A 12,788-nucleotide genomic window follows, 5' to 3' on the forward strand; every position below is an offset into this window, starting at 1 on the left:
GTAACTGGACCACATACAAGACCAGAACAAGTCCTACACAAAAAGAATAGTCTTGAAAGCTAGCTAAGTTTGGTTCCCTGGCTCGACTGTCTATGAAAAACACAATGTCTTTAATATTAAAAATTAATTTAAAGCAGGTTATGAGATTATTAATTAACTAATCAATAATTAAGACAACTGAAACTCAAACAATCCAAGACAATCTGAACTAATACAACAAACAATCTGCTGTTGAAACTCAGTGGGTCAAGCAGCATCTAAGAGGGGGAAAGGAATTATTAATGTTTTGGGTCAAAACCCAACGCAGGGTTCGACCAGAAACGTCAGCAATTCCCTCAGCTTCCCCCCCATCCCCCTAACAAATGCTGCTCGACCCATTGAGCTCCTCCAGCAGATTGTTTGTTGCTACAGATTCCAGCATCTGCAACCTCGTGTCTTCATTAAACTACTACTTACATTAGTCCCTTGCAGCTTAACTGGTGGGGAATCGATGCAACATTGCGTTCCTTTGCTGAAGGATATAACATTTGAGTTCTGTCAACCAAACTACCATAAACTACTTGTTGAATTTTGTCTGCACGGAAATCCCAAAGTTGCAGATAACTACATGGAAAAATTAGTTTTATGCAAGGAGTAGCTGACCATTCCCTGAAAAATCTGGGCAATTACTTTAATTCAGTTAAAGTTGACTGTCCGCAATGCTGACTAAACTACACACCAAAATGAATTGAACCACTGCTACACTGTTCCAATTTTCACTATACAGAGTTAGAAAACAATATTAGGTGCAAAACAGCTTATATTACCATTCACTCTATGATTTCTGGCAAGTGTTATGCAGCTGATTTAGACAAGTGGCAGAATTTTTTAAATTATTTTTTTGACAACCGAGTGAATTTTTACATCTGTACAACTCAAATGATTTCCAATAGAATTACTCAGTGGGAGTTAAGATCCAGTATAGAGTTCAGAAAGTACTTTATGAAGGGGTGAAGAGGAAGTAAAGAACATTGGACTAATGCCCATAGAAATATTTAGTTTCATGCATGAAAGTTATATATTCTAATTTCTGTATGATTTATTATAAATTTGTACCTGCATTTGAAAACACATGATTATAAACACACTTTATTGCAGTGGCAAGTGGGTGCAAGTTCACACACAATTAAAGAACATTTCACCTCGACTAAAGACGCACGGAAGTGAATTCTGAAATATTCTCTCAGCAGCTATCTAAGCAGAAATCTAAGATTTCCCCATCCTTATCTTGCTGTGTTTTCAGGTTACAAAACTTGAATTTCCAATTTAACAGGAGTTAGCGCTTCATGATAGCCAATCGTTCTTAAACTAATAAGGATATCTTTAGTTTTATTAAATTTAACAAAGCAGCTTAAACCAAGAAACAAAAATCATCTGCTTACCTGCACACTGCTGGCTTTGTAGCTGAGAACAACATGGGGAAGATGGCCGAGGGAACTGTATCTGGTCTGCTCCTGGAGGCTGCAGATAACCTGCTGATGAACTTTGGAAAGAAATAAAGACTTACTATTTGAGAAAGCTAAGATCAGAAAAGCAAGATTCTCTTTATACTACTACCAAAGTAGATCACACTTTACATTCTTTATTGCAACCCAGAAGGACTTCATTGAGGCCCCAGGGACCATGTTGGATCCCCGTAGATCAATCCAATCGGTCCCATTTCGGCCCCCCTGCAACTTTTTCTCTCACATGCCTGCCAATTCCCCTTTGATTCTTTTGCTACTTGACTATACTATCGGACAATTTACACCAGTCAATTAACCTACATCTTTAGGATGTGGTAGGAAACTGGAGTACCCAGCAGAGTCGCACAGGGTCAGAGGAAAAGACTTGCAATCTCCTTTCAGACGGAACCAGAGATCAGAACTGAACCCAGACGTGCGAGGCAGCAGGAATAAAAGTGTTGCAACAAACACCATTGCTATTTCATTCTGCTGGACTTCGAATGTCAAAGTTAACCTATAACCTTGCACAACAGTTACATTTTATTCCAAAAGGAATAAAGTAAAACACTCAAAAAGATGGCACCTTGAATTTAAAATTGTTGTTAGTACAGAAATATCAACTGAGATCTCAGAATTAGTGTGCATGTGTAAACCAGCTGGGGAAAATAAGAGGGAACCAAACAAACCAGCAGTAGTAACATGCAAGAACCCTTTGCCTGCAACCTTCCTGAAAACAAGTTTGGTAAAAGTAAATAAAAAACCCAAGTCATTAAATTAAGATTAAGATTTCTTTATTAGACACATGTACATCAAAACACAGTGAAATACATCTTTTTTTTGCATAGTGTTCTGGGGGCAGCCCGCGAGTGCCGCCACGCTTCCGGCGCCAACATAGCATGCCCATAACTTCCTAACCTGTACGTCTTTGGAATGTGGGAGGACACCGGAGCACCCAGAGGAAACCCACACAGACATGGGGAGAACGTACAAACTCCTTACAAACAGTGGCCGGACACAGTAGACGCTGAACTTGCATACAACAAACTTAAACATAACTCAATGCATTGTGCAAATGCTCAAAGCACTATAGCAAAGTAAATTCAGTAATTGGTAAGATTCATCATATTGGTGTCATAAAATTATAAGATTTGTACAGGACAAAAACTGGCCCTTTGGCCCAAATCGTCCATGTTAACCATGATGCCTATCAATGCTAATCCCATTGGCTCACATCAGGACCGTATCCCTCAATTCCTTTCCAAGTACCCGGCCAAAAGTCATTGAAATGCTGTAACTGTGTATGCCTCTACCATTTTCTCTGGCAGTTCATTCCAGATAACCAACACCCTGTGTGGAACAACTTGTCCCTCAGATCTCTTTTGCCCCTCACATTTCTCACCTTTCACCTTAAACCTATGCCCTCTAGTTTTAGACTCCCACACCCTAGGGAAAAGACTATCTACTCTATCTATACCCATCATAATTTTATGAATTTAGGTTTTATAACCCTCTATAAGGTCAGGCCTCAACCTCTTCCTTTCCAATGAGAATAAACCCAGCCTATCTAATCTCGTTTTATAAGTAACCTCCTCCATTCCAGGAAACATCCTGGTGAATCTCTTCTGCATGCTCTCTATTGCTATCACATTGTTCCTATAATGTGATGAACAGAACTGTACACAATACCCCAAGTGCACCATGACCAATGTTTTGTACTGCTGCAACATGACATCCAACTCTTATATTCAATGCCTTGGCCTCTAAAGGCAAGCATGCCGAATAACTACCCTATTCACCTGGGTAGCCATTTTTAGTGAGCTATGAACTTGCACCCCAAGGTCCCTTCAAACATCAACAATCCTGATGACCTTGCCATTTACTGTACATGTTAATATTTGACTTCCCCAAAAAGCATTACCTCGTACTTGTCTGGATTAAATTCCATCTGCCACCATTCTGCCGAATTTTCCAACTGATCTACGTTCCTCTCTACATGTCTCTACTTAGAAAACTTCCTTTGCTATTTACTAGTCCACCAATTTTTGTATTGTCAGCAAATTTGCATTCCACCTACATTCTCAAAGTAATTTATCTATGACAAACAACAATGGTCCCAGCAGTGATCCCTGAAGTACACCACTGGTTACAGATTTCAAGTTAGAAAAACACGTCAACCACTACCCTCTGCTTCCCATCGCCAAGCCAATTTTTGGTCCAGTTTGCCAACATGCCTGGGATCCCATGTACCCTAACCTTCTAGGCCAGCTAGCCATGTGGTACTTTGTCAACCACATCAATGCTGCCTTCAACAATTTTCTTTGTTACCTCCTCAAAAATACTCAGATTTAAGAGACAGGATTTCCCTTGTACAAAGCCATGTTGACTCCTCATAATCAGTCCTGCCTTTCCAAGTAAATACAAATCCTGTCCCTTAGAGAAATTTTTTCCAATAATTTCCCTACTTTTGACACAAGGTTCACTGGCCTGTTGTTTCTTGGCATATCCCGACAACCCTTTTTGAATAGGAGGCCATCATTAGCTATCTTCCTGTTTTCTGGGACCTCACCAGTGGCTAAAGATGATGCAAAAATCTCCATTAGAGCCCCAGTAATTTTTTTTCTTGCTTCTCATAGCATCCTGGGTCAGATCCATTCAGGGCTGAGGGATTTAACCACCTTGCTGTGTGCCAGATCTTTCACACTTCCTCCTTCCTGCCGGACATGTTCCAGAACATTAGCATACCCCTCCTCTAACTCTCCATCCTTCGATCTCTCTCTTTCTTCTTCATTTCTTCTTTTCTCCGATTCTCCATCTCTCTGATGAATACTAGTGAAAAGTATTCATTTAGGATCCCTGGGTCTACATACGGATTTCCCTTTTGGTCTCTGAGAGGGACCCACTCCTTCCCTTGTGATCCTCTTGCTTCTAATATACAAGCTTTTGGGATTCTCCTTAACTCTGCTTGACAAGATCACATCATATCCTCTTTTTGCCCCCCTGATTTCTTTCTCAAGTTCTTTCTTAAGATGTACGCGTTAGGAGGAGTATAACAGGTTTCACGTTGATTTCTTTATGGCAGAGAAGGAGCCCACCATGTCCATGCTGGCTCACAGAGCAATCCCATTCCTCCAGTCCTTTCTGCTGAAATATATCCTCCCTCTAAAGAGAAAAACATTGCACAATTCCAGAGAACTTACAAAAATATTTTAACATAAGCTAAATTGTACAACTCAAGCTTCATCCCCCTCAAAAAAAAATTAATGATGATTAAATATTCAGATTCAGTCACATTGATTAAGCATAAACATTGGCAGGGCTCACCTGCCCTTCTTCAAAATAGTGCCATGAGATCTTTTGCATACAGCTGAGAGCAAAGGGCCTTGGTTTAATCTCTCAGCCCAAAGGAACACCTTGTCAGTTCACTGCACTCACTCAAATCTGCACTTAATGTCAATCTAAATCTTGACGTTCAAGTCTCTGGCTTACAGCCTTTGAATCAGAGGTGCAAGTGGCACACATTGAGCTGCAGGTGACAGTAGCAACATTGAAAATGGAAAAAAAAACTGCAGATGCTGGAAATCTGAAATAAAAAGCAGAAAATGCTATAAATACTCAGCAGATCAGACGGCATCTGTGGGACGAGACACAGAGCTAACATTTTAGGATGAAGACAAATGTTCTGACGAAGAGTCTTCAACCTGAAACATTAGTTCTTGTTTCTTTTCCCACAGATGCAGCCTGACCTGAGTATTTCCAAAATTTTCTGTTTTTATTTTAGACACTAGTAATGGTGATTAGAAGCTCATACACACGTTGCTCAGATTCTAATAATTTAAAAAACAGGTGCATAACTCAAACTAAAGGAAACATTATCAAAATTATTTTCAATTAAACACTACTTCATTTCTTCTTCTTCCTCCCGCTTTGTAATGGACATGGTTAATAAGCAGAAATAGCAGCAAAGTGCAATACTAATGGAGGGCCCTTTCAGAACTGTAAACAGCCCTGACTCCCTTATTTAAGAAAGGATCTACTAGCTTTGGAGGCAGTTCAGAAGAGATTCACTTTACTAATTGCTGAGAAGAAAGTTGCTTCATCACAAAAGGCTAAAATAAGTTCAATCTCAATTCTTTGGAGTTCAGCAAAATGAGGGTTATCTCACTGAAACATGTTATATCATAAGGGGCACACCTAGGTTTGATGTTGAGATGTTTTTACAGGTGGGAGAGTCTAGAATGAGGGGACAAAGTTATAAGAGGGCTGTCTTTTAAAACTGAGGTGCATAGAAATCTCTGGAGGGTTGTGGAGACAACATCTCCGGGAGGTATTTGAAGAGCAAAAAGATAAATATTTTAAAGATTGAGAAATCGAAGGTAATGGGACAGAATATCATCAGGATCTGGGGCAGATCTGCCATGATCACATTGAATAGCGGGGCAGGCTTCAGGGGACGTGGCCTGCTCCAGCTCCAATTTTCATGTGTTCTTTTATATTTACATGCTTAAAGGAACCACTGGCACTTAGGCATGTTCACACTGGTCAGAGCCAACTGGGATACAGGCCCACACACTCATCATCTTCCCCCAAAATAATCATTAAACACATTAATGATACAAACATTTACGGACATGTGCAAATATACTAGTGCTTAATTGACAGAAGTTTTTGAAAAAACTTTAATATTAGGGTCAGAAAACTGCACAATAAAACACAAGATGCAGTCAGGTGTACAAAGGAATGAAGTGAAAAATCATGTTTCCTGAAATGGTTAACATTAACAGGTTTACGTTTTTCCAAGACACTGACCTCATATTATTCTGCTGACTTGGTGGGATAACACTGTAATAGACTGGCATTCCTGCAGAAGGTAAAGACCCTTGACTTGACTGATTTGGGATTAAAATTGTCTGTTGATAGGGCTGCTGACTCATTCCTTGAGAGCCTGCAGTCAATGATATCTGAATTTTAAGCACAAAAAGGTAACTTGTAGCTTCTGAATCCTGACATTCACAAAATATTTTACACTCAGAAAAGCAACACAGATTAAAACTATATTGTTAAAGAGTAGTAATAGATCATTCCAAGTATTTCTATGTTTTGAAGATAGCTGTCAAGCATCCCCTGGACTTAGGTAACTAAGTGGTAAGTAATCATCATGCCACACAAGTTATCAGGTCACAATCATCAAAAACATAACCACCTTTCCTTGAGATTCAATACCTCTGCCAAATCCCCCAGCATCAATATACCAGGGGCCACAAATGAATTTGCCCAAACACTGGTTCTAATGATTATTAACTCTTCACTTGACCTCCAAGACACAAAATAGTAGTTGGATGAAATATCATCTGATTTGGTGCATTTTGAATGACATTAAAGGAATTTATACTTTAGGGACAAAATGATTCACTTGATCAGCACCTCTTTCAGAAGTCTAAAAATCTTCTCCCTCTACCAATGTTGTGTGCTTGCAGTGCACATTGTCTACAAGATAGACTGTAGCAACTCACCAAGATATATTCACAAGATCTGGAATACAGGCAAGCATTTATATCCATCATTAACTGCTCTTGAATTGAATGGCTAACCAGATAATTTCATTTAGATCAGCTGGGGGTAAGGTAACAGATTTCTTTCCCTGCAGAACATCAGCAAATTACTTGGACTTTATCAAGAATCCATTATTTCACGGTCCCCAAATGTAAAGTCCCCATGTAGAACAGTGGGATTAAAACTTGCATCTCTGGAATCTAATAAGCAGTGCCATTGTGAAATCACCTTTTTACTCCATGAACTACAGTGGCTCGAAGAATTTGCTATTGACATGCTGAGAATGTATTTGTAGAAAATTTCCATTTCATTTGACTGCAGAGTTTTGGAACAAACCAGCCCCAGAAAGATACAGGTATTTTGGGGTACAGTGTGCAGTTTGTAACTGGGATTCAGATTCTAGTCTGCAGTTTGCTGAATGATTACCAAGAATGCTGTGACTCTGAAGCTATCAGATATTCCTCAGTTATGGTCTATGAGATTTATAAATAACCGGCTTCAAGATGTGTACTTGACCAGTATAGTAGGGAGTCTGAAAGGCACCATCTTGATATCACAACTGATGGTTAAAGAAATTCTGTACTGACTTTCTTATATCTGAAAAGTGGAGGGCACTATTCACAAAAGATAATCTTTCTACACTTAACATCCCCTCCACTGAAGAGACCATACCTGATAGGACTGCACTGAAGGGTACTGGACCATCATGCCTTGCACCTGATTGCTCAGACCACTATGTTGGCCACTCATAACATTTTGATTTTGAGCCTGAACACTAACCAATCCTTGATAGCTTTGCTGCTGACTTGACATCACAGTTTGAAAACCTGCAATAAAATAATTCAAGATTAATGTCTATTTCACCTCAATGTTAAATTATGTATCTGGCAAAAGATCTGAAGGGCTTGCTGTACCTTGGATCATTACCAAAGATAAAATAACACTATTAAAAAAAAGGCACCTTCAGTTTAAACCCTGAAGTACACAAGTTTGAAAATATGATTGCTCTCCAGCTGGCTCTGCACTTCAATCAAGTGAAACTTTCAAATTCCATAGTTTTACTTAAAAGGGCCCAGAAAGTACATAATGTTCAAAATAAGTCCACTTTAATTTTAGAAAATAATGTGCGTAATAGCAAGTTGAGCTTTAAGCAAAAACAGTAACATTCATTTAAGTTTTCCTGGGACTTAAGGTAATTAAATGGGATAGTAAGTAAACATACAGAACTCTAATTTTTGAACTTATGACTCGATTAACAACAAATCATGAAGAGAACAAACTTTCAATGTAGTTTGCCTGCATCATTTCATACCATTGCCCAAAACATCTGTTAACAAACTAATGTGAGACAACATTCAGTGGATAATTTGATCCAGAAGAGTTACAATTCCTTGTGCTTGCCAGACGGTTGTGTATGTGAACTAAACACCCATGAGATTTTATCATTTATAACCCAAGTTAAATTTTTACTAGAACACCATCACCCTGGCTAATTCTGCACATAAAGGCATTGTGAACTATGGGTAGGGCCAACTCTAATTGTGAAGAAAGAGGCACAATAGTAGTACAGATCTTATTTAATCACTCACAAGTTTTTAGATATTGTTATTCTGCAGAAATTTTTCTGTCATCGCAAACGTCCAAACGCTTAATGACCAGTGGTGTCAAAATAACATCATGCTTCATACTAATCTTGAAAGGCCAGACTACTTGGGTTCCACTTGCAGTTAAAATAGCTCCATTTTTGGAGAACTCATGCATGGTCATCATGAAGCAAGAATTACAGCATGTGAAATAAAATGATTTGTCAAAATGTTTGGAGTGGTGTAACTTAAGCATGAGGATGAGATCTTGAACTATGTGGTCAATAAGGAGCGATCGGGGAGAAGAAGTGTGCAGAATAAATTGTAGCTTGGGAGTTTTAGAAAGCTGAAGTTACTGTCCTTGGAGGGCAGGAGGCCCCAAGAAGTGAATACGACACAAGAACACCAGAAGATATGGGACCAGGAACTCAATGGAGTGGAAAAGGAAGACAAAATTTCAGTGTAGTTCAGCCCATGATAGCAAAATAAGATGTATTGAATTTGGGCTGGACTGAATATGATGGCTTCAGCTGTACCAAAACTTGAGTGGAAGAAACTAAAACTGGGTATTGTATTTCCATTCTTACAATGCAATTGGGTTTAAAGATGGTGACATGATAAAGTTGGATGTTACAAAAGTACACATGGAAACTAAATCCAAGTCTGCTTATGTTGTTACTGAAAGGTAATAGGATAATGACCAAGAAGAGTGGACCATGAATGAATCCTTGTGGGGCTACAGGTGTTATGCTGAAAGGATGTTCAATAATTGTAAGATTTAAATTTAAGAACATAACCAAAATGAAAGGTTAGGAGCTTTCTTTGAAAAGGGGTATACACATGAAAGGTAATGAAATGTGTAAGAAAGAGCACTGAAAACAAAATCTAAAGTAACTTTCAAATTGGAGAAATTAAAACAGACACATTTAAAAAAGATGATGTTGAGGATATTATTCAATTTGTGTCCATATCAGGTAGGAAGCAAAATGTGATGGGCTGCATCTCCTATGGTATAAAATGACATCCTTTCTTGTCACATCACTGCCAGTGTTTATTAACATTGGCTCCTTTTCATATGACAGAGAGATTGACAAACTACAAAATTTAAAAGATAATATGCAATAAACAGCATCTGTCAGAATTTTTGGTGATTTTAATGTCAACGTAGAGATTCAAATGACAAGCATTTCATTATTTTATTCAGAATAAAAGATACCAAATTGTTATGTCTGCATTTTAAATTAATGCAGATATTAACTATTTTTAAATATAGATTTATCATAAATCATCCTGGATAAAGTTTTTTTTAAATCTTCAATGAAATTCTAAAACAAACCACACAATATTCCTTTTTAAGCTGGAGCACCTGCCATCCAACATGCTGAGAAAATACTTGTCTTAGAAGAATGTTCTATTTTTAGCAGAAAGGTTCAATGGCCAAATTACATGATTGATGTTATCCATGGCAACCATCTAAAATTCTCACTGAAACTGGCAGGAGACTGCACCACCACTGTGAATAGCTTCAATTATTTCAGTACTGCAGAGCAAACTATGATCAATTTCCCCTGAAGAGAAAAAAAGTAGGGCGAAGTAAATTGATGAATTGGAACCCTTCCTTACAGCTACAAGCACAATTCCATTTTAGATGTTTTAACTCACCTTATTTGTCACAAAATTAAATGAAACAGTACTTAGTACCTTAAACATTTTACCATGAGTGAAAGAATTCGCCACCCTAATTTAAACAAAAAATCCCATACATCTTTTGATTTTTACAATGATGAACAAAATTAGAAAGACTTAAAAATGAAGCATTCCTGACTTGTCATCATGATGATGAAAACAGCCTGCTAATATTCATTAATAGTGGATTTCAGCTATTGAAACCAAGCAGCAATCCAATTCTGTAATTTAAAAAGGGATAAAGACACAAGATTCAATCCACAATACTTCATACGACATTACAAGCCATTGATCTAGATACTTTCCCCCGTAGTTTAAGGAGCAGCTGAAAAAGAGACCGGTTCACTGTGAGAAACATACCACTCTCGGACAGTGCTCCGGCCCCGTATTCAACAACTCTCAGAAATGCTGATTAGCAATTCAAATCCAACATCCACAAACGTATACAAAAAGTAAAACTGACAGAAGAATGAAGTTCACAAAGAAATCCCACATCTGTTCATTCAGCACCACCTATTTTCACAGCAGGAATATTTGAAGTGTGAGCATTACTTTCATCTCTTTGCAGACATTAATTTTGTTAAAAATGTATAGAATGATTAAAAATCAAGGAATTATGAAGTAGCTGACATAAATGTTTGCAAATATTATAAATCATCACATGAAGTAAAACAAAATACTTAAACCGAAACCAACCTGCTTGCGGGGCAGTTTGAGACAATGCCTGATTCTGTTGAGTGTTAAAATGGACAGGGGCGAGAGGCCGATACTGCTGATTGGAATGGGGGTACTGACCTGGAGCACAAAAACAACTGGGCAGCTGAAAGAGGAAAAGAAGAACAGTTCTTGTAAAGGATTGTTCCTTTGACACATTATCTAACAATCGAGTAAATATAGTAACAGCTTTTTAACAAATTATGGCACAGAAATAGGACTTAAAGCCACATCTCAACATATATTTGCACATAGCACAGGGTTTTCAGCAAGCTTCCCCCAATAGCAATATGAATTATCTTTTGGAGCCCCAAAAGATTAAACATTGATACAGTCAGTCTGCGCAGGGATTTTTTGTTAGTATCTTCCCAAGTATCAATAGTCAGTATATAATGTTGCCACGATGCAAGGTTAATGTTCATTACCTAGCAGATTTTTGTTGATGTTCAAAATTTTGTACATAAATTATTCCTGCCTTGAAAACTACTTTTTAAAAAAATCTTTCCTGCAAGGTTCTTGCATTCTGTACATAGACTTGTTAGTGATTCTAAACAATCTTAAAATGGTGATTTCTCTGAACTGAATTTCATGAGCAGATTATCATGCATGCATTTTTCTGATCAAACAACAAATGAAATCTGAAGGATTAAGGCAACCTTCTATTTCTATATTATGGGCTGAATGCCTTGCATTCACCTCCCATAGGATTCCCACAGCTGCATTGGCTGAATATGCTTTAGGCCTCAAAACTGCAGCTGTTTGGTGACAGGGTACAGGCTACAATTGGCAAGCTGGCCTCAGGCAGCACAAACTGAATCATGCCAGGTGCAAGTGTAGCTCCCACTCCACCTTGGACCACTTAGTCTGGGGGCAATTTGTAATCTCACTCAGCTAAGGGGGCAGATAATATTTAATGGCATTGGGCAGCTTGTGCTTTAAGGCGGCCTACTATCTCTTTAAGACTCTGATGATCAGAGACATTCAGAAACAGCAAAGACATTTAGAAACAGTGGCAGACAAGGTATGAAAGAGAATCCAAAGGGTTTCTATAGCTATATTAAGAGCAAAAGGATAGCAAGGTACAAAATTGGTCCCCTTGAAGATCAGCGTGGTCATCTATGTGTGGGGCCGAAAGAGATGGGGGAGATTTTAAATAAATTTTTTGCATCTGTTTACACTTGGGAAACAGACACAGAACTGAGTCCACAGAACCGAGGAAAAAGAGTAGAGAGGTCGTGGACCGTATCCAGATTTTGGAAGAGGTGGTGCTGGCTGCCTTGAGGCGAATTAAGGTGGATAAATCCCCAGGGCCTGACGAGGTGTCCCGTCAGACCTCATGGGAGGCTAGTACAGAAATTGCAGGGGCCCTGGCAGAGATATTTAAAAATGTCCTTAGCCACGGATGAAGTGCCGGAGGACAGCTAATGTTGTTCTGTTGTTTAAGGAAGGCTCTAAGAATAAACCAGGAAATTATAGGCTGGTGAGCCTGTCAGTCATGGGTAAATTATTGGAAGGTATTCCGAGGGACAGGATATACAACTATTTGGATAAACAGGGCCTAATTAGGGATAGTGGAAGAAGCCAGAGAGTAGATAGTTGTCTCTCTGATTGGAGGCCTGAGACTAGTGGTGCACCGCAGGGGATCGGTGCTGGGTGCATTGGTGTTTATCATCCATATTAATGATTTAGGTGATAATGTGGTAAACTGGATCAGCAAATTTGCGGATGACACCAAGATTGGGGGCGTAGTGGACAGCGAGGAAGGCTTGCA

General features: G+C 38.7%; 1 protein-coding gene across 16 annotated transcripts in view; it reads right to left on the reverse strand.

Annotated features, from left to right (window-relative positions):
- LOC127577286 (R3H domain-containing protein 1-like) overlaps window positions 1-12,788 on the reverse strand; it is a 132,466-nt gene that overhangs the window by 25,155 nt on the left and 94,523 nt on the right. For all 16 annotated transcript variants that reach the window (XM_052028459.1, XM_052028484.1, XM_052028467.1 and 13 more), the window contains 4 exons: window positions 11,000-11,123; window positions 7,707-7,861; window positions 6,291-6,442; window positions 1,422-1,522 (listed from right to left, as the gene is read on the reverse strand). In XM_052028459.1, the coding sequence (XP_051884419.1) occupies window positions 1,422-1,522; window positions 6,291-6,442; window positions 7,707-7,861; window positions 11,000-11,123 (532 nt within the window). The remainder of the gene's footprint in view (window positions 1-1,421; window positions 1,523-6,290; window positions 6,443-7,706; window positions 7,862-10,999; window positions 11,124-12,788) is intronic.

Source organism: Pristis pectinata, chromosome 1 (assembly GCF_009764475.1).
Source record: "Pristis pectinata isolate sPriPec2 chromosome 1, sPriPec2.1.pri, whole genome shotgun sequence".
Lineage (NCBI taxonomy): Eukaryota > Metazoa > Chordata > Chondrichthyes > Rhinopristiformes > Pristidae > Pristis > Pristis pectinata.